The 20,413-nt window shown below is 56.7% G+C and overlaps 7 protein-coding genes and 1 non-coding gene across 8 annotated transcripts in view; 3 read left to right on the forward strand and 5 right to left on the reverse strand.

The window, feature by feature from the left end:
- Nucleotides 1-608, forward strand: part of BCV69DRAFT_290299 (mitochondrial carrier) — a 3,615-nt gene extending 3,007 nt beyond the window's left edge. The window contains exon 3 of the mRNA XM_025493709.1: nt 28-608. Coding sequence (XP_025347741.1) covers nt 28-238 — 211 coding nt within the window. The 3' untranslated portion in view covers nt 239-608. The remainder of the gene's footprint in view (nt 1-27) is intronic.
- Nucleotides 609-658: 50 nt separating this feature from the next.
- BCV69DRAFT_t25 lies at nt 659-747 on the reverse strand. The gene has a single exon. It is a non-coding gene; the product is annotated as a tRNA-Lys (tRNA).
- A 237-nt stretch (nt 748-984) lies between these two features.
- On the forward strand, nt 985-5,536 carry BCV69DRAFT_299065 (hypothetical protein; the record flags this gene model as incomplete). The annotated part of the gene is made up of 3 exons (XM_025494292.1): nt 985-1,030; nt 1,117-2,179; nt 2,260-5,536. 3 exons carry the CDS (start codon nt 985-987, stop codon nt 5,534-5,536), a joined length of 4,386 nt encoding a protein of 1,461 aa, XP_025347742.1.
- Nucleotides 5,537-6,109: 573 nt separating this feature from the next.
- On the reverse strand, nt 6,110-8,467 carry BCV69DRAFT_249092 (putative dolichyl-phosphate-mannose--protein mannosyltransferase; the record flags this gene model as incomplete). Its single annotated transcript, XM_025490324.1, has 2 exons — nt 6,110-6,326; nt 6,408-8,467. The coding sequence occupies 2 exons, from the start codon at nt 8,465-8,467 to the stop codon at nt 6,110-6,112; spliced, it is 2,277 nt and encodes a 758-aa protein (XP_025347743.1).
- Nucleotides 8,468-9,748: 1,281 nt separating this feature from the next.
- On the reverse strand, nt 9,749-11,157 carry BCV69DRAFT_282793 (putative NADP(+)-dependent dehydrogenase; the record flags this gene model as incomplete). The annotated part of the gene is made up of 3 exons (XM_025492476.1): nt 9,749-10,176; nt 10,273-10,506; nt 10,596-11,157. 3 exons carry the CDS (start codon nt 11,155-11,157, stop codon nt 9,950-9,952), a joined length of 1,023 nt encoding a protein of 340 aa, XP_025347744.1. The 3' UTR covers nt 9,749-9,949.
- Nucleotides 11,158-11,386: 229 nt separating this feature from the next.
- On the forward strand, nt 11,387-14,788 carry BCV69DRAFT_270163 (PigN-domain-containing protein; the record flags this gene model as incomplete). Its single annotated transcript, XM_025490915.1, has 3 exons — nt 11,387-13,312; nt 13,367-14,431; nt 14,549-14,788. The coding sequence occupies 3 exons, from the start codon at nt 11,390-11,392 to the stop codon at nt 14,786-14,788; spliced, it is 3,228 nt and encodes a 1,075-aa protein (XP_025347745.1).
- A 105-nt stretch (nt 14,789-14,893) lies between these two features.
- On the reverse strand, nt 14,894-15,708 carry BCV69DRAFT_299069 (hypothetical protein; the record flags this gene model as incomplete). The annotated part of the gene is made up of 2 exons (XM_025494293.1): nt 14,894-15,411; nt 15,588-15,708. The coding sequence occupies 2 exons, from the start codon at nt 15,706-15,708 to the stop codon at nt 14,894-14,896; spliced, it is 639 nt and encodes a 212-aa protein (XP_025347746.1).
- Nucleotides 15,709-16,456: 748 nt separating this feature from the next.
- Nucleotides 16,457-19,279, reverse strand: BCV69DRAFT_193211 (hypothetical protein). Its single transcript, XM_025489632.1, has 3 exons — nt 18,827-19,279; nt 18,422-18,749; nt 16,457-18,326 (listed from the first exon to the last, which is right to left on the reverse strand). Exons 1-3 carry the CDS (start codon nt 19,158-19,160, stop codon nt 16,562-16,564), a joined length of 2,427 nt encoding a protein of 808 aa, XP_025347747.1. The 5' UTR covers nt 19,161-19,279; the 3' UTR covers nt 16,457-16,561.
- Between the last annotated feature and the right edge of the window lie 1,134 nt (nt 19,280-20,413).

The following is a 20,413-nucleotide window of genomic DNA, read 5'->3' on the forward strand; positions in this document are numbered from 1 at the left end:
CCCCCTCCCTCCCCCTCTCAACACCAGCCTCATCCGTACTCGTCTGCAAGCAGCAGGCACCCCCGCTCACCCACAAGTCTACACGGGTTTCCTCGACGCCTGGAAGCGCACCTATGTCCGGGAAGGCTTTGTTGGATTCTACAGAGGACTCATCCCTACGCTGGCAAAGGTAGTGCCGGCAGTGAGCATCTCGTACGTCTGCTATGAGAACTCAAAGAAGAGATTGGGCGTCGCGTGAGCGGCGGGGAAGAGGGGCAGTACGAGTGCGAGTACGAGCGTGAGGGGTAAACAGACAACAGCAGAGGGCACATAGAAAAGAAGAAAAGGCGCAGGGTCGACATCATAATCTATCCCGCAACACCTTCTTTGCATCCCCACTTCTTCTACTTGCTCTCTTCCTTTTCCCTTCTTTTTGGACTTCAAGTCACCTCACACCAAGATGGCTTCATCCCCTGCACACACACAATCTCATATCGCATTACATTCCGGCATGCAATGCATTGACTTACATCGGATGATCTTGACACCGGAACTGCGTGTGACACGACTGATCCTGCAACGGACACTTTGCAGAACACATCTTGCTCTTCCTGGCAAAAAGAGGCGCTGACGTCGGCAGAACCGAGCAAACGAGAAAACGGCAAAAAGGTAAATCCAGCTCCCAACGAGGGGCTCGAACCCTCGACATCTTGATGGACTTCTCTACAATTTAAGAGTCAAGCGCTCTACCAACTGAGCTAGCCGGGATGGAGTGGAATTGATGGAGGCATGGTCCTGGGTGTGCGTAGATATACCTCACCGGGACACATGGGTCTACCTACTCTGCCATCATCGCCCCACACGCGCTCAGCCCAAGTGGAGCGGAGGGGCCGGGCGGGGGCGGCCGTCGATGTCCTGTCCTGCCTCATCAGTCCCCAGCCTTGACCATCCACATCCTTCCAACTATCCTGCTTCCCAGCAACGACCTCCCGATCCTCAGCTTCGATGGCTCGACCTTCTCCTGCTACGCCAGGCGGCGGAGGCAGCGGTGGTGAGCACCGTCTGCGTATGGGAATGCAAGTCTCCGATCTGGCACTAACATCCACCTTTCCTCCCCTTCCCCGTTGGGTGTCCTAGCCAACAACCTGCAGCTGTCTCCCCCCGAACGTCTTGCCTTTGCCCACTACTTCTCTCTGGCCGATCCCAGCAATTCAGGCATCGTTCAGGGCTCTGCAGCAGTGCCCTTCTTTGCAAAGGCCCGCCTTGCCCCTGCTGTGCTAGGTCAGATTTGGTCCATTGCCGACTCTACCAACAATGGCTTCCTCACAGCTCCTACCTTCAGCGTCGCGCTCCGTCTCATTGGACATGCTCAGCGAGGAGAGACGCCAGATGAGGTCCTCATCAGCAAGCCTGGTCCACCTCCTATCCTCGAGGGCATCCAGCTGCCCAACTTGCCTCCTGCAGGAACGCCGCTGAGCCCCCAACGCACCGGATCGGCTCAGACACCTGGCATCGAAATCAAGCCGGATGATCGCGCTCGGTACACTCGCATCTTCGCAACGGCTGGTCCCTCAGGCGGTCTCCTCGACGGAGAAAAGGCAAAGGACATCTTCGTCAAATCGAAGCTCCCCTTCGACAAGCTTGGCGCCATCTGGAATCTCGCAGATACCAAGTCAAGAGGCGCCCTCGATCTCACCGACTTTGTCATCGGGATGTACTTCATCCAGGGCTCCATGAGTGGAAGCATCTCTGCCATCCCACCGACGCTCCCGCAGGGACTCTACGAGGCAGCCGCTGGAGGGTCAGCAGGTTACCCTTCCAGCCCTCTGAGAGCTCAGACTACCGGCCCATCGGCTATCCCTCGGCAATTGACGGGACAGCAATACGGAGGCGGAAATGCTCCGTTGCACAATGCTACCCTCTCTCCCACTCATACGGGAGCTCGTGGAATGTCTGTCAGTGGTGCTGGCTCGCCTGCCCTTGGCTCGGGCGCGCTCGGCCCTCAAAGGACCGGACAAGGCTTCGGTGGGCCTTTCGGTAGCTCCATGAGCGATTGGGCTGTGAATGCCGAAGAGAAGGCCAAGGCCGACCGCTTCTTCGATGGCCTCGACACCGAGAAGAAGGGCGTACTGGACGGGCAGGTGGTGGTACCTTTCTTCATGCAAAGTAAGCTCAGTGAGCAAGTCCTGGCTAACATCTGGTGAGTATTTGCAGTAAGCCGAAGAAATCGCGAATAGAGCTGACTTTGCCGTTCTGGCCTTCGTCTACGGCTCCTCCCAGGGATTTATCGGATATCACTCAGACGGGCTCTCTTGGCCGGGACGAATTCGCCGTAGCCATGTATCTCATCAACGCAGCTCTGACTGGGACTGAAGTGCCTCAGGAGCTTCCCGCCAACCTCGTTCCACCGAGCTTGCGAGGCCAGAAGCTACCAGAAGCTGTCAACCCCCAGCAAACTGATACGCAAAAGGACCTCTTCTCCCTCATGGACGATGACGATGAGCCTACTTCCTTGCCGATCTCCGCTGCGAGTGCTTTCGCTGCGCCCACTGCGGGAGCGCCCTTGGCTGCCGGAGCCTCAGTTCCACCTCCTTCCCGCTCAGCCGTCGGTAGTCCCTTCGATGAAGACGCTTTCTTTGGAGGCGACTCTACGGCCGCAAGGGTAGGGTCACCCCCTGCCGCCGGCTCCCGATCAACGCCAGCACCCAATGCTCAACTGCCCATCGATCAAAGTGCTGAGTTCGGGAACAAGACCTTGCAGCTCAACAGTACCGAGCGTGCAGTCTCAGACCTACAAAGCCGTCGCAGTGGTCTGGAGACTGGGATCGCGCAAGGGGCGTCTTCCCTCGCCGAACTCGAATCTCGGCTCTCAACGGTGCGGTCGACCCATGAGACAGAGAGTCGCCTCGTCAAGGAGCTCGAAGCTAGAAAGGAGAAGCAAGCAGGTGAATTGAAGACCCTTCGAGATGAGCTCATCTCGGGTGAGTCCGAATTGTCTCGCCTCAAGGGTGAAAAGGACGAGATTGAACAGCAAGTGATGCACGATCGCGAGGAGATTCGCACTACAAAGAAGAACTTGAGCGAGGTGCAGACTGAGCTGACGGCCCTCAGAGCCGAAGTTGAGAAGCTCAAGAAAGATGCTCGCCAGCAGAAGGGTATGGTCGCCATTGGCAAGAAGCAATTGAGCACAGCAGAGGGGGAGAGAGAGAAGCTTCAGACAGAAAAGGCTGAGCATTTGGCTGCCGCTGAGACTGCCAGCAGAGACGCCGGTCCAGCCGGCTATGGTCAGGACGAGGTAGAGGCCCCTCAAGAGGAGGCCACTGTTCCTGGCGGCCTCGAAGCCGTCAAGAGTCCAGCAGCTAGTGTCAGAAGCAACAATCCCTTTGATCGATTCAAAGCCTCTTCTCCAGCACCTCCCCAGAGCAACAGCGCTGCATCTCCTTCGCTCTCTGCTGCAACGATTGGCGCAGGCGCTGCCGCTGGTGTGGGTGCCGCTGTAGTGGGCGCAGGTGCGATGCACCTCGCAGAATCTCACCAAGGCATGGAACAGCAGACGACTGACTCTCAGAGCCGCGGAATCGGCAACGATGCCACAGAGGACCCCTGGAACACCTCCGCTTCACCCAATCCTACATCGCAATCGGTGGCTCCTGTCCAAAGCACGCAGCACGATGCTTTCGACGATGCCTTCGGCGACGACTTTGCTCCTTCTTCGACTGCCGCGCCCCAAGCTGCCGCCGCCACTGGTAGCAACAGCGCTGCTTTTGACGATGCTTTTGGTGACTTTGACGATCCGCCCAATGCAGCCTCGACCGGGGTCTCCTCCATCGACAATACTGCCAGCGAGGGTCTGACTACCACAGCTCCTGCTTCGACGGCTGATGAGCCCTCAAGCGATGAAGAGGCGCTTCCAGCAACAATTGTGGACAAGGGCAAGTCACCTGCTCGGGACATTGATGCAGACGATACTCTGTCCTCTGGTGACGAGGATGATGGCCCAGAAGATCTCGAGAACGAGGGCAGAGGATACCGAGGCTATGCAGCTGGCCTGGGCGATTCCGGCCTTGGCAGTACGCAAGCCAACGATCTGAATGACCCCAGCCAAGCCGGCGACGCTGCAACCAGCGTGCTGCCGTCTGCTGGCTCGACCGCTCAGGCGGAAGAGAGGTTCCCGGAATTGCCCTCTGGCGCCAGTCTCGAGCCCTCGGCGGCCAATGTCGGTTCAGCTGGTGTCGGACAAGATGTTGACACACTGCCCTCGAGAGGAGACTTTGCGGGTGCTATGCCTAGCTCGACCTCGTACCAGTCGACCGGCGCTGCTTCCGGTTTCGTCAGTACTCAGAACACAGGGGTGTCCGATGCCTTTGTCGATGCGCCCTCTGGGGACTACAGCCCTGCCCAAAGAGCCAGCGAGGGCCTGTCATCCAGTGTCCTGCCCCTAGCAGCCTCTCGTCCCGGGCCTCCGCCAGTCACTGACTCTACTCGATCTCTTGCCGGCTCAGCGATCGCTGACACTTCTGCGAGCTCAAGGCCCCTGAGTCCATCTAGTAGCCTCAAGACCAGACGAGCAGCCCCGCCTCCTCCTGTCCGAAGCACTTCTGGCTCTACTACGACTACGACTGCAACTACCACTGCTGCTCAGCCAGCAGCAGGTCAGTCAATGGGCACGACCGGCAGCAAGGACACTTCTTTCGATGACTTTGAAGCCTCCTTTGCAGACTTGGGTCCAGTGAAGGAGACGGCTGGCCAGCGATCGGTAGCCGGAGGTGCCGCCCCCTCCAGCACCGGTAGTGGTGGATTCGAAGATGCCTTCGATGACGATGCCGACTTTGACTTTGTGCCCTCCTTTGGAAGCGGGGCCCAGCCAAGCGCTGCTGCTGGAGGACAGGGTGGCATGGGTGCCCAGCAGCCTTTCGGTTCTGGTGTAACCCAGTCCACTACCACTGACAGTGCCTTTGACGGCTTCGACGACGCCTTTGGCGGCGCTCCTCAGCAGGGCTCAACGACATCAGCTGCGCCGCAGAGGACTTCGACAGGCGGCGCTGCCCCTCCCATCAACTTTGGCTCGTATGGCAACTTCTCTCCCTCGACACAAACGGGAAGGGGCGGAGGAGCCACGGGGGCCAATACCAGTCACAGTGGAGGCACAGACTCGTCTGCCTTTTCGTTTGAAGACGCCTTTGCCCCTTCGGCTGACGGGACAGGAGCACCGACTGCGGCACCCGTCTCCTCGTCTGGAGGCGCGCCCGACTCGAATTACAATTACAACAGCAGCGCCAGCTACTATGCTCCACCTCCCGGCCCTCCACCGCCAGAGACTGCAGCTCCTGCAGGTGCGGGCTCGGGCTCGGGCTCGGGTCTATCCGTGCCTCAGTCGGGCAACAGTGCCAGTGCCGGTTCTGGTGCACCGCGCGCCAGTCCTGCTCTAGCGGATGATGCTCCTCCCGTACGACAATTGGCGGGAATGGGTTTCCCACGACACAAGGTCATTGCTGCGCTAGAAAAGAGCAACTATAGAGTTGAAAAGGCATTGGAGCGACTCTTGGCTGAGAGCTGAGATGAACGTGGGGTTGGCCTTGGCCTTGGGGCTGAGATGGAGGAGTGTAGGTGGGTGGATGGGTGTAGGTAGGAAGGCAGGCAGCTGCTGGATGTACTGGTGGAACGTCGATGAGGGAGAGATGGGCAGCGCAGACCAAGACAAGGGAAGCAAGGGGAAAGGGTGGTCATGGTGTCTGTCTGTCATAGAATCGCGCAATCCAAAGATTGAGAATTGACTTTCCCAAAGAGATTGCTTTTATTTTCCAAGAAGAAGGAAGAAAGAAAGAAAGAAGGTACAAAGACGTAGTGCGGGATTGCAGTGATTCTTCGGCCTCGCTACCTTCGATGCCCCGGACCCGCTCCCACTATGATTGAGAGACGATCTCGCCTTCATTCGTATCTCAGATTCTCGCCCCAGTCACTCGGGCGCCGATGCTGGACTCGGCTCGACGCCACTTGAGCCATCCTTGATAGCCTCAGTCGGCCCATTCCTACGCGACTGAGCCTCTCAATTCCACTCCACTCCACTCCACTCCACCCTCACACCATCACCCTCACCTTTCCTCTCCCCTCTCCATCCACACTCTAATCATCAATCATAGATGTTCCAACTATTTCTCCATTTCCTGCCCGCATACTTCCAAACCGGTCCATCGATTCCTAGTGCCGTCTTGTGGAAAAAGGCAAATGTGCCAACAATGGCACCTGCAATGATGAGAAAGAGGAGATTCTTAATGGCGGGACTGATGGGTCTACGAAGACCAGAGTCTGGATAGACGATTTCGGGAGGAGCGACTTGACCTTTGGAGCTGCTGCTGCTGCTGCTGCTGCCTTTGCCGGTGTTGGAAGTGGGGCCAGAAGAGGTGGAGAGGGCATCGCCTTTGATGAACTTGTACCTGGCGGTCGCGTCATTGAACAAAAAGTGGTCCAATACGTGCACGTAGAGTATGCAAGCAAAGTAGAGTGTAGGTAGATAGTGGTGGATGTAGCATACCCTCGCCATGACTGTAAATGGCAAAAAGTGCAAGAACCAACCAAAGAAGCCCACCTTTCCTACAAAGACGAATTGATTGAAAGAAGCGGGAGAGAGGTCGGCGTGACGCCTTTGCATGCGCGCCAGGTAGAAGAGGAGAGTACCGAGGAAGACGAAGATGGAGACGGTGGAGCCCCACCAGATGACTGGGTTGCCGATGAGGTAGTACTTCGTTGCCGAATCGGCCCAGGAGTTCATCCTTAGACCATTCCAGAGGAGAGGCCAGTCAAAGGGCATCGAAGCTAGGAGATCCTCCTTGTCGGCATCGGGCACCAGTGCATTATTGGAAGTCATCATCGCGACGTTCAAGTGGATAAAGTCGCGCAGGAAGGGTGACTTGTACAGCTTCGTGTTGCCAGCGGGCAGTCGATCGTTCCAGTGTGATTCGACATTCCAGTAGGTGTGCTCATCCTTGGGGTTGTTCTCCTTGTCACAAGACACCTCGACTTGCTTCCATCCCCACTGGGGCAGCACAGCGTTTGCAGCGCGAAGGTAGCAGTTGAGGTTTTGGTGTCGGAAGCGGATCCTGCTCGTGAGGGACTGGACTTGCATGCCTGGCTTGGCCTTGCCCTGGTGCATATCGTCAACCATGTCTACGACCCAGTAATCATTGGCGTCGCTGACGGTGTCATTGCCGTAGGCGCTGACTTCGTAATTCTCCTTGGTGACAGGTGCAGCCACCTTGTGCGAGTGGAGGTTGCGACCCGTCTGGACGTGGCGCAGGCGGATCGTATCGCCATTTCGCAGCATTCGCAGAGGGGCAGTCTTCTCGGCTTCCGATCCTGCTGCGGGTAATTGTGGCTGTTCGATGACAGGAGTGACGATGAATTCGTTGTTGTTGTCCTTGTAGTGGTAGCAAGTGACTTGCTGCTGCTGAGAGCCCACGGGGTACGTCTGAATATGCGAGTGGAGCAGTCCACCACCGTAGCCCATATTCTTGAAGGTCAACCTAGACCCGTAGGCCACCTCGAGGGGCGAGTCCGCAAAGTCATTGCCGGTCAAGTGAGCTTGGAACAACGAGGACATCTGAGCGTCTCCTGGTCCAGAGTGTGATAGGATCATAAAGTGCAGCTTGAAGGAGATGAGATAGACGGTCAATGGAATGGCGAGCAAGCACAGAGCCCGGGCACACCAATGGCGCAGGTAGGTTCGAACTGGCATCTTGAGATCACCGAAGCGATCCCAGAGGTCCTCGATGGTGTAAAGTCCAACCAGTGACATGACGAAGAGGCCGACCCACTTGACGCTCATCACACAGCCTATGCTCAGACCAGTAAAGGTCAACCAGAACCACCACTTGGTCGAGAACGGTCGCCTCTGTTGCTGGTGGAACATCAACAGGCCGTGCACGGTGGTAAAGGTAAAGCAGAGGAGCATAGAGTCGAGAAGGATGAAACGGGAGATGACGAGCCAGGCATTGTCGCAGAGAACCATGATGGCGAGGAGATGTCTACTGCGCTTGTTCCAGCCCAGAGCACCAGACGAGCTCCAGGCGACGGGAACCATGGCGACACCGAAGAGGGCGAGGATGATCCTCATTCCTACGTAGTACTGAGAGCCTTCGGGATAGCTCTCGCCCGACTTGAATTCGAAGGAGCCATTGTACCCAGACAAAAGTCCGGCCAGTCCCACCAGCATCTTGCCCAAGGGAGGGTGAACGTCAAAGTAGAATTCGTGCTTGAGGTAATGCGATCCGAACTTGCCAAAGTGAGCTTCGTCCCAAATGACGGTGGGCGACTTGCCGATGCGATAGAGTCTGGTGATGAGTGCGAGGACAAAGTACAGGGCAGTGCAGAAGTGCTCTTGGTCCAAGAGCCGGTAAGCGTGCTCCAATGGGGTCCGGGGTGGTGCTTGTTCAGGCAACATGCTGGCATATTTGCCCGTCTTGCCATCTCCAGTGCCAGCAATGGGATCCATTCCAGCACGTCCGTAGACGCCATCAGCTCCGCTAGCCTTCATCTTTTCGGTCATCTTGTCCTCTCCCTCGTCGCCGTTGCTGATTGAAATGAAGCCCTGATTCCGTCCGTCTGCTGTAGCTGAAGGACCCATGCCGTATGGAGTGAAACCTAGACCGAGTTTTGAAGGTTGATGAGGATTCGAGGATTGTCTTGCGTGTAGGCCACTTGCGAAGATTTGGCTGGGCATGCGCTTGGGGGAAGAGTAGTGAGTGTCGAAGGGATTGGTGTCTACCTTGTGACTTGGACTACGAGGAGGAGTGTTGAGTGGGAGGAGAGGAGACTTGTTGTCTGCCCTGTAGAGGTTATCGTCGTAGGCCCTCTGCTGTGGAGAGGAAGAAAAGGCTTCGTGACCTTCTTCGGCGTGGTAGTTGCGAGCGAGGGAGCTGCTCGAGGAGGAGCTGCGGAGGGAGCTGGATCTTCCGATGCCGCTGAATCGGTTCCTTCGATCTAGGTAGGATGCGGGATTCTCTGGATCGATGTCGAGGGAGCTGTAGAGTCCTCTGCTACGTGGAGAGCCCTCGATGGCAAGAGGAGAGGCCTGAGGCGGAGATGGAGTTGGGATGGGAAGCCCTCTTGAGTAAGCGAGAGGAGAAGGAGAGGCAGAGGAGAGGGACGAGGAAGAGGTTTTGCGATGAAGGAGGCCAGAAGATGTCGATAGTGACATGGATGGGAAGCTTGTGTGTGAGTGCAGAGGCACCTGTATGCGACGACTGGACTCGGGAGGGGAGGAAGGAAGGAAGGAAGGGGTTGGGGACGTCAAACTGCCCGGGCGGGATGTGGATCGGGTGTTGCTCTCTCCTCTTTGGCGGGGCGGCAAGCGCGCTGCTTCGAGGTGACGTAGTGGTTGCGGGTACCTGACCGACCAAGCGCGATTTGCAGTCGAAGGAGAGACGTCAATGGAAGAGGACGAGGCAATAGGAGAAGAAGAAGAAGGATGAAGGTAAGAAGGAGAAGCCTTGTTGTGTACCAAGGCGAGTGTGAGAGTGAGTGCGGGTGTGTGTGTGTGTGTGTGTGTCTGTGTGCGTGTGCGTGGCCGGTGTGGCTTCTGGCGCGTGGCTGGCCCTGGTCTGGCCTCCAGCGGTGCTGCCGCGTGGCTGAGCGCCTGCCAGCAACAGGTGAGCCCAGCCACCTCTTCCCACGCCTCCGCTCCGCTCAAACGCGCCCGCATCAGGACAGGGCAGCAAGCAAGCAAGGCAGGCCTCATCGCCCCTCATGGCGCACTCACTCTCTTGCCTCACCAGTAAGAGTCAAATGCAAGGCCAGCGCTGAGACGATGTCGTCAAGATTCCACGTCGACACGGTCTGTCAAAGTCGCAGCAATTGCCAGCATGACAGACAGAGTCGAGAATACACCCTTCTCGTGACACAGTCGTAAACACCGCCATGATCGGCACATTGAGCTTTTGCATTGCTTGTATAGCAACTGCGCGTTCAATCCGCTTCAGGCCGCCTTCTTTCCTGGTCGATGATTATGGTACGGGCTCGCCTGGTTCACGGGGAACACCAGTGTCTCGGCGACATTCACGTGCGGTGGGCGGTTGGCAATCCAGACAATCTCTTCGGCAATGTCCTCGCTCTGCAGCGCATCCAGCCCTTCGTAGACTTTGGCAGAAGCAGCCTTGTCACCGCGGTAGCGCGTAGTCGAAAAGTCCGTCTCGACCATTCCGGCTGTGCGAGCGGGCGATACAAAGACGTAACGTGCGAGTGGAGTAGTCAGCTTCGACGGACGACTGCGCGACTTCTTTGCCATGACTGCACACTCACGCTGAACTTCTGAAACCCTGATCGGGGTGTCCACGAGCTCCTTGAGCAGACTCGAGGTAAAGGCACGTACGGCTGCTTTGCTCGAACAGTAGATGGATCCAGCAGGGTACGCCTCGCGACCGGCGATGCTGCCCAGTTGGATAATGTGGCCTGACCCTCGCTTCTTAAAGTCGGTCACGAAGCGCTGCGTGAGGTGGATCAGACCGAGGACATTGGTATTGTACATGACGTCGACTGCAGGGATGACCGGAGTAGAAGGTGATGCCGGTGTCAAGCACTGATGAGGGGATCTACAGTTTGCGTGCACAACGCCGCGTACTCACTGTCTTCCGGGCTGATGTCTCCTACCTTCTCGACTCCAATGACCAGCCCAGCATTGTTGACGAGTACATCAACCTTTCCCTTGGCCCAGTCAGGCAGGTCCTCTCGCACCTTGTCCAGCGCGCTTCTCTGCTGCATATCAAGCTGAGCAACATGTACTTTTCCACCGTGTCCAGTCTTTCCCTCCTTGTTCGCCGCTTGACATTCCTCGGCGACACTTTGCAGTACATCTTGTCGGCGAGCAGTGATGATCACATTGGCGCCAAAGCGAGCAAAGAGGACGGCAGTGGCCCGTCCGATACCTCCGGATGCACCGGTGATGAAGACAACCTTGTCGTGTAGTCGTGAGACATTGAAGAAGGAAGACATGTTGTTCGGGTAGCTTTGGCGAGCAGGGGTCGATGATGCGAAGAAGCGTTGCTGATGGCTGCTGTTGCGGAAGTGGGGCACAATTCGTTGCGATGGGAGCAATCGAGGGTAGGAGACCTGTGTGAGGGCGAGCTGTACGCTTCTTTGAAAGCTTCTGTGGATGATGCAGGGATACGATGCCCTTGCCAAGTGCATTCAGGTCGACGTACCAGAATGGAGTGGAGTGTTCTTCGTCGACGTTGGTACGCAGCTTCTTGCTTCGGAAACGGCGGCCGAGTCACACCACCGGCAGGCGCTGCAGCCGAGAGCACGGTCCACGTCGCAAGAGTCGGAGTCGGAAGAAAAGAAGGCGTGTGCTCCTCTTCTTCTTCCTTGTCCCCCGGCCTCGTCACCTCGATTGCTCCCAGGGGCGTCGACTGTCATCCTCATGGCCACCACGTCTACCAAGTGTGAACGGGATGGTAGCATACAGTCACCTGGTGCCGCTCGCCGGTCATCTCCGCTGCGGTACTTGCTCTTCTCGCTCCTCTTCCACCTCCTCTTCACAGTGTCCATCTTTGACATCTACTTTACTTCCCCCGTGGTCCATCCCACCAAGAGGTACTCGCTCAAAGACAGCATCGATGGAGAGCCAGTCGATGCAGACATCAAAGCTCCTGCCGATCGACTGGTGCTTATAGTCGGGGATGGTCTACGGGCCGACACGCTCTACAAGGAGCATCCTCCGAGCATGCTCCCAGACTGGGCCAAGAAGGATCTACAGCAGAGCAGCGCCGATGCTTATCCCTGGACCTCGGCACTGAAGGTTGAAAAGCAGCTCGAAAAGTCTTCCATAGACACTTCGAAGCCTCCAGGTCCCTTTTTCGCAGCACCACACCTGCGCAACATCGCACTCAATCGAGGAACGTGGGGCATCAGCCATACGCGTGTGCCCACAGAAAGCAGGCCAGGCCACGTAGCGCTCATCGCAGGAATGTACGAAGACGTCTCCGCCGTCACAAAGGGCTGGAAGTTGAATCCCGTCGACTTTGATTCGCTCATGAACGTCTCCACACATGCCTACACCTTTGGCTCGCCAGATATTCTGCCTATGTTCGCAAAGGGGGCAGAGCCAGGGCGTGTGGACATGTGGATGTACAATGAGGCGGCCGAGGACTTTACCAAAGATGCCACGCATCTGGACCTCTGGGTCCTCCACCGACTCGAGGAGCTCTTCGACGCCGCCAGATCCAACCATACACTCGCTGCTGAGCTGAAGCGGCCGGGTAACGTGTTCTTCCTGCATCTTTTGGGCTTAGACACCACCGGACACACCTACCGTCCTCATTCTCCGGAGTACGTAGGCAACCTCATCGTTGTCGATGCTATCACGCGACGAGTTGAAGAGCTCTTCACAGACTTCTTCCAAGAAGAGGATCAAGAGGAGAGTCGCACCGCCTTCATCTTCAGTGCTGACCATGGCATGAGCACAAAGGGAAACCATGGAGATGGTGAGCCCGACAACACTAGGACTCCCATTGTTGCGTGGGGATCCGGCTTGCGAGGGCCACGGACAGTGGCTTGGGATGAGCCTCAAGGAGCCGTACAGCTGGCTCGCCGAGCCAAGGAAGAGGAGACTGACGCCTACTATGACGATTGGAAAGGCCTAGAGATGCTCGATCGAGAAGACATCGAGCAGGCCGATGTGACAGCCTTGATGGCTACTCTGCTGGCTCTACCTCTGCCGGCGAATTCCGAGGGTCGCTTGCCCCTGGGCTTCGTGCATGTGATTCCCGAAGTAGCCGCTCGAGCTATGCTTGCTAATGCCCTCGAAGTACTCGAGATCTACAGGGTGAAAGATCAGCAGCGACGCGACCGCCTACTGAGGTACGCACCCTTCCACAAGCTCCATGATAGGGAAGAGCCCGACGCCTTACCTGGAGCTCGTGAAATCGCAATGATCAAGAATCAAATCAAGGCTTACCGCTTTAAAGCCTCCATGGACAGTAGCAACGTCCTGATCGATGTCGCACTCGAGGGAGCCAAGTATCTGCAAACGTACGACTGGTTGCTGCTGGTCAGCATCATCACAGCAGGCTACTTAGGATCCATACTCTACGGTGTCATTCACTTACTGCGCTCGCATGCATTGACATCAAGTGAAGCTGAGATGATCGATCATAGCTCCGCACGAAGTGGAGTCCTGTCGTTAGGCAATCTCCTGGCAGGATCGACGCTGGCTTTGTTCTGTGCCAAGTTCTTCGCTGAGCAGGCGCCTCTGACATACTACGCCTACGTCGCCTCTACCGCACTTCTATGGAGTCGTGTCATCGATCAGCGGAGAGTCATTCGCTACGTCTGGACCAAGGCAGTCCAAGATCAGAGTCGATCAAGGGCAGAGGAAGGTGGTGACGATGCCGAGCAGACACGGAAGGACTCTCTGTCCGTGGCCAGGAGACTCGCCATCCTCTTCATCTTCCTCATTGCCGCTCTGGAGCTGATCGTCTTTGGTTACCTGCAGCGGTACGCCTGGTCCCTGGGCTTCTTCATCCTCGGCTTCGGATGGCCATTTTCTGCCCTCGATGATGCCCAAAGGAGCAAGAACGAGGGTCTGCTCCTCCTGTGGGGTCTCTCCTGCGTTGGCGCTGCCCTTTTTACGTTGGCCGGCGTAGAGAAGGAGGAGAGCTTGCTACTGCTTGGCTTTACGGGCTTGCTGTTTATGGCTGCGGGAGTGGCAGCTGTCAGGTATCCGGGCATCTTCCTCGCTGCAAAGGAGACGACGACGACAAAGGGCCAAAGGGAAGACCCGATGATGAGACGTACCCAGCACGTCATCAAGGCTCAGACGGCTCTCATAGCCGTGAGCACCACTGTGACACTCTCCTCATCGTATCACTTGCAGAACAAGCTTGGTCTGCCCCTCGTGAACCAGATCATAGGTTGGGGAGTACTGTGTAGCGCTACTACCCTGCCCTTCCTCTTTGGCTTCCAAAGAGGCGAGCATAGACAGCCAGCAGCACAGCGTCTGGCCATCATCATCTTCGCCGCTGCGCCCCTCTTCATTCTGCTCAGTCTGCGGGACGAAGCCCTGTTCTTTGGCGTGTACACCCTCACCTTGCTCATCTGGGCAAAAATGGAAGGTGCCGTGCTCGAGGAAAAGGTAGTCAAGGCTCGCAATGCTGGCCATCTGACTGGATCTCTGGCATTACCTCGGACAGTAGGTCTGGAGGAAGTGCGAACAGCGCTAGTCTTTCTGTTCCTCTTGCACGTCGGCTTCTTCGGTACAGGCAACATCGCTTCCATCTCCTCCTTTTACCTTTCTCCAGTTTACCGTCTCATACCCGTCTTTGCCCCCTTTACAATGGCTGCACTCCTAATCCTCAAGATCCTCGTACCATTCATCGTCCTCTGCTCCGTCTTCCACTTTCTCTGCACCGGTCAGCCGAGTGGGAGAGTATTGGGAACTTATCGACCCGGAGAGGAGGGGCAGGTGACAGGGGAGGACGTCAAGGACGAGGAGGAGAAGGAAGTCAAGGAGGCACTGTCAGGCAGAACTGGAGGCGGGACAAGTGCGCAATCGCACAAGCCTACTCGACTGACGCTAGAGCTCGCAGGCCCACCCCTCTTTGGACCTCACGCCATTGGCGGTCTCGGTCTCGAGTCGTCGCACGGACTAGTCTTGATTGCCTCGATTGCCGCCGATGTCCTAGCGCTGAATTTCCTCTTTAGCGTGCAGACTAGTGGAGCTTGGTTGGAGATTGGTAGGAGCATCACCCATTTCGCCATGGCGAATTTGCTCATCGTCTTCATGTTTGGGTTGAGCGCAATTGCAGAAGCCTTGTATTAGCCAGTGTGTAGACGAGGTGAGATGAGGCGGGCGCTGGGGTCGACAATGTCATATCTTGCTGTAATCTGATCCACAAGTTGCTTAGCCGCACCCATCGATCCTCCTCTACTCTTCCCCTCTTGTCCTCCTATCCTTTCCAATCGTCGGTCTCTTCCTCCTCTCCTCTCCCATCTCTCCATTCTGAGGAGCAACTCCAGTCCCCTTGAGTAAAGCCGCTTCCAATCTCCTCTGATCCTCCGCCTCTGCTTCCCTCTTTTGTGCCTCCCTCATCCTCTCCTCCCACTCCCGCCTACTCTGAGCTTCTCGATCTCCTTGCTTGTTCACTTGAAGATTCGTCGGTGGTCGTCCAGGAATCGTAGCCACGTTGGAATACGGACTGGAGGCGGCGGCGGCAGCAGCGGCAGCTGTAGGGTCGAGTGGTTGTCCATCAGGTCCTAGGAGAGGAGTTTCAGGAGGAATGGCAGGTTTGGCTAGACCATAGTAGTAGACTCCTCCTACGGCAGCTATAGCTGTAAGACCTTGAAAGTAGATTCGCCAGCGAAGAGCTCGATTGAAAGCTTTGCGGTTGCCAACGCGTAGTTGATGAGAGGCAATGACTAGGGCGCCGCAAGTCAGAAGGGAGCCTGAAGGGGGACAGGGATGGGGACGGGGTGGGGAAGGGGCAGACCGAGCAGAGCGTAGCATGGGACGGCGTAATAGTCAGAAAAGATATGTCAGCGTACCAGTACAGGTTTGCACTGCCATCTGCATCAAATTCGTCGTTGCCTCCACTCCACTGCACCTCGACCTTCGAACTCACCAAGCGGTACAAGTGGTTGCTCTCTCATCTTTCGAAAGAATTTACTCTTAGCAGGCTCTTCAGGTTCCCACCCAGGAGGCCTGTAGGGTTCTTCCTTTGGAAAAACAACTTTGGACGCCATCTCCTGAAGCTGAGTCTGAGTTTGAGAAGGTTGATGAAGAGAGAGAGGGTTAGGACAGAGGTGAAAGGAAGGGGAAGAGAGGCAATGAATGAAGGGGAGAGGAAGGGATCTGATTCTACTTACTGATCATCCCCTTCATTCATTCCATTCCTCCCTCGGCGCTATGCACGGACATCTTTCTTGGTCAGCAACGGCTCCGAAGATTAGACTAGACTACCAGTACCGGACCGGAACGGAACCTAGACCTTCCCTTGGATTGCAAGTGCAAGTGCCAGTGCAGAATAGCTTTTCCCCGAGTACCAGATCGTCGACGCTTCTCACATCACCAAGATTTCACCGACTGAACGACTGACTGAACGACTGGAGATATGGATGACTGCAGATTAAAGAGACGTCATTGCGACTACCAAAAAAAAAAAAAAAAAAAAAAAAAAAAAAAGAGAGAAACAAGTGTGCTCTGCAAAGTGGGCGTGTGCGTCGGCGTGGGCGTGGGCGTGGGTGTATGCGTATGCGTATGCGTATACGAAAAAGGGTCAAAGTCGTCGTCGTGGCTATAGCTGGATGCGGAGAAGCTCGCCATCGTGCAAACTCGCTACTTGGATGGGCAAGGGTCTTGGCTGACTCTTTCTCTTCCTCGAGGTGAAAGAGTTTGTAGTGAGGACGTGGAGTCGTTGCAGTCGACGACAGAGTCTCTGCTGACTATCGCCCCAGCTCAATTCTCTCCCGTTGCTCCAGGGCAAAGCTTGGCAGCCAGGCTGCCCCCCTCACCCTGATCCTCGCTCTCATCATCCTCTTCCCCTGCCTTTCTATCTCATTCCTTTTCCTCTCTCTCACCACTCTCCTCTTCTCCACTCTACATCTCTATCCTCATACCCTGCTTGCTCATAACAAACCTCACCCCCATCTGCGTCTGTGCCTCCTTTTCACGCAATTCCTGAAGCAATCGTACCTGCATAGTACGAGGATCTAGGACTTTGGCCTTTTCTGGCTTCTCCTTTGCTCCTCCTGCTCCTTGTCCTTCGGCCGCATCCGTCGCTGTAGGAGTCGAAGCGGCTTCTTCTGGTGCGTCTGCATACGAAGGGAAGAGGGCTTGCTTGACGTGGACGATGATGACCGTTAGACCCTTGAGGACATCGCGCAAGTCTTCGGCCGCGACAGATGCACTTCCTGCTCCTCCTGCTGAGGCCGAAAGGCCGGACCCTTGCGGGAGGGAAGAGAGGATGTCCATCTCGGAAGAAGCCGAGTCGGAGGGAGGCATAGCAGACGAGGTAGGACCCGCTCCATCCGACGTATCGGGGAAGAAACCAAAGTCGAATGGCCCGCCTTGCTGCTGTTGCTGCTTGGCGGGAGTCTGACGAGGGGTGGTGCCGTCTGCTCCGTCCAGACTAGTCTTCTGTCCTCGCTCCTGACTACGAGACCTCTCTCGCTGACGATCCTTTTCCATCACTGCCCTCTCACCCTTGACCATTCTTGCCAACACCACTAGCTCATCCACGAGGTGATGGGTGCTCAAGTGGCCCCACAGGAATTCTACCGGCTGAGCAGCAGGGAAGGAGCACTCGAGGAAGACTGCATTGAGCTTTCCCCGAGCGAACTTATTGGCAGCGTAGGACCAGACCTTCTTGTTGCGCGGAGAACGGGAGATGCAGTCGGGCTCCACGTCGCCAAAGAAGAGAACATCCATGCCAGTCTGCTTGTTTGTGAGGAAAAAGGCAGTCGAGTCCATCGTTGGTGGATGCCGGTCGATAGACAGTCTTCGAGGTGCTGCTTCCCTGAATCCACCTTTGCCTGAGCGGGTAATGGGAGCTGCGGAATGGCCAATGGAAGGCTGGAGGGCAGACGGGTGATGTTGTGCCTGTGATGACTGAAGAGGAGACAGAGAGGCACTGCCACTGCCACTACTCTTGACGCTACTGCGACTAAGGGATCTCAGTAGAGTCGGCTTTCCTCCAGCATTCGCCCCTTGCCCCTCTGCCAGAGTCCCACCACCCCAAGCTTCCTTCTCTGAAGCTGCCGAAGTCTTTGGACGCCTGGCTGATGACAGGAGTGACAGCGGGCTCTTCTTGAACCCACTGCCCGATGATGTTGGGGAGCTGGGCGAAGGAGGACCTCTTTGACGACTGTTGAGGTACGAAAGAGATTGGCCGCCGCTCTCGTTGGCATCAAATGACTTTGTCCAGTCAGTCGAAGCAGCGTCTGTGTGGTTCTGAGAGGGCACCGCCATGTCTGCGGGTGAAGACGATGTGGCAGCCATCGAGTAACCCCCAGGCGGTGTAGGCTCGGGTGACTCTGGCGTATCCACAGGCTGATCGGGTGCAAAGGGGCTAGTGAAGCTCGGTCTTGTACCCTTCGGACCGCCTCCTGCGAGGAAAGCGGCAGAGGCTTCCATTGCTCTGATCGGCATTGCCTTTGCGCCAGGCCCTGATCCAGGGGCGAGGGTATTTAGAGGAAGGGAATACCGCTTGCCAAAGTAATTGGCCGGTGTAGTGGAATTCGAGGGGACAAAGAAGGTAGGGGTGGGAGGAGCGGGTACTGTGGAGGAAGCAAGACCGTGAGAGAGGCTAAAGGGCACTGTGGACATGACATCGTCCAGATGGAGTGTCACCTGCGTCTCAATCCTGCGGGAGTTGGAGGTGGGTGAAGACGATGATGAGTATGGATGAGCATGTGTGCGCTGGGTCTCTCGCAAAAGCGCGATTTCAAGTCCACTCACGGCTTCAGATGGTACACGATAAAGGGTGCATCTTCCTTGAAGCTGGCCAACTTGGGCCAAAGCTTCCCATCAAAGATGTTGAGCAAATTCTCCAATGTCGACTTGAGTCCATACACTGCCCTCTTCCCCGGTAAACTGGCACATCCTAGCACAAGACCAAGAATGTGGTCCAAGTGAGCATGGGAGATTAGGAATGCCTGGGCATAGGAACCAATCTCTCCGGCTCTGAGTGACGCGTTGCTGTGGGAGAAGTCAAAGTCGTGGAAAGCGGAGAGCTTGCCAGGTGCAGGATCCTCGCAAACGCGACTGAGAGCGCCGAGCCAGGAGCCTAGAAGGGTTCACAGAAGCAGATACGTTAGGATCAGCTCTGCCTCGATGTCAGTGGGCGTCTACAGATGTACTCACCACCTTCGACTACGTATGTGCCATCCCTCCAGTGCCGATCAGCCGGCTTGACCATGTAACACGAGCAGTCATTCTCCAATGGCCCTCCTCCCACACCTAGGCAAACCCATACGAACGATGGCTTCTCTTCTGGCGCGTGACACCTGACAAAGAGACACTCGTCGTCGCTTTCATCGAAGACTTCCGGAGGAGAGGAGCCGTAGGAGAGGGACATGCCGTCGTGGGAGGGTTCGGCAATAGAAGAAGTGGAAGCTGATGGCGCTAGGGTAGTCGAAGAGGAGGCGAGTGCTGGGGCGGCGGCAGGGGGAGCCGCGCTGGAGGATGAAGATGCCATAGCCAAAGCGAGGGTAGGAAACGATGCGAGATGGGGTCGAGGAGGATGAAGGGCCGTGAGAAACAAAAAGAAGGCGAGGGTTGCTCTTCTGGCAGCTGTGCTCAAAGCTTGACGAGGAGGGTGGACAGTAGGTCTAGACTTCCCCTATATTCTCTTGCAGCTCAATGGTCGCCTCGAGGCTCGGGCTTTTCGGTCTGTAGGGCTAGCTAGGGTCCCTCACGAGCTGAGATGAACAGCGCTATGTTGCTGCTGAAGAAGCAAGAGGATAGTAGAGCGCCGAGTGCGTCTGCGTAGTTGTCTGTGGACCGCCCTTGAATGCTCTTCTTTGCTCTCTGGCAACGTCTGCTTTCAGCAGCAAGCGGCTCTTTGCTCCCAATCGACGGCTTCTAACCTCAGAGTATGCCGGGGCCCCTTCCTGTAGCTTTTGAGTCGGGGGAGGCGTGAGATGAGGCACGGACTTTCTCCGTGAAGGGAGGATGAAGGTGGTCAAAGTGGGGAGGGGCAGGGGGGAGGGGGTAGGTAAGGCTGCAATGAATCTCCGGTGCCTTGGGCGAGATGATCTGGAAGTGGGAGGCTTGCTCTGAGCGGAGCGGAGATGAAGATGAACGGCAAGGTGCGGTGTAGTGTTGAGATGAGGGAGAGGAAGATTATCGTGACTGACGAAGCGCTGATGTATAGACGGGGTTCGAGGAAAGGGAATGGTCTTGAGCGAGTATGGTATGGAGGGACAATGTTGATGGTGAGGTGGTGGTGAGAGGGATTCCCGGGCAGATCTTGCACGCTCAAGGCGGGAGTGAAGCCGATGGCGAGGCTTGGAAAGTGGGACGGGCGGGCCCTTGTCTGCTCTGCGTCCTGGGTGGGATGGTGTGCGGGTAAAAGGGGGTGGGAGGGGGGGGCGAGGGTTGAGAGGTAGCCCAGCCAAGGAGCCAGTCAGCCACGGAAGATGGACAGACAGACACACACACACACACACCACACCACACCACCACCAAAGGCGACGTGGGATGAATGGCCGGAAGACCGAGGCAGGAGGCGTCTGTCTCTTGGCTCACACCACGCCGCCTCGCATTCGACGTCCACCATCGACGCCCCCTCTATTTCCCCTGCCAGGCACACCCGCCCCGCCACGCCACGCCAACGTCCCGCCGTCCCGAGCTTAAGTTGGGCAGGCCACGTGGCGACCAACCAACACGCCGCCTCCCCCCTCAGATAAAACCCCGACGGACAGTGGACCAGGGCCTGGCCTCGCATCA

This window comes from Pseudomicrostroma glucosiphilum, assembly GCF_003144135.1.
Source record: "Pseudomicrostroma glucosiphilum strain MCA 4718 unplaced genomic scaffold BCV69scaffold_7, whole genome shotgun sequence".
Lineage (NCBI taxonomy): Eukaryota > Fungi > Basidiomycota > Exobasidiomycetes > Microstromatales > Microstromataceae > Microstroma > Microstroma glucosiphilum.

What these genes read in the sequence shown, in the direction of transcription:
- BCV69DRAFT_193211 (XM_025489632.1), bottom strand. Translation starts at nt 19,160, where the DNA reads ATGGCATCTTCATCCTCCAGCGCGGCTCCCCCTGCCGCCGCCCCAGCA. An exon ending in CACATACGTAGTCGAAGGTG is followed by an intron (nt 18,750 to 18,826) that starts GTGAGTACATCT and finishes GAACCCTTCTAG; the next exon opens with GCTCCTGGCTCGGCGCTCTC. An exon ending in ATCGTGTACCATCTGAAGCC is followed by an intron (nt 18,327 to 18,421) that starts GTGAGTGGACTT and finishes CAACTCCCGCAG; the next exon opens with GATTGAGACGCAGGTGACAC.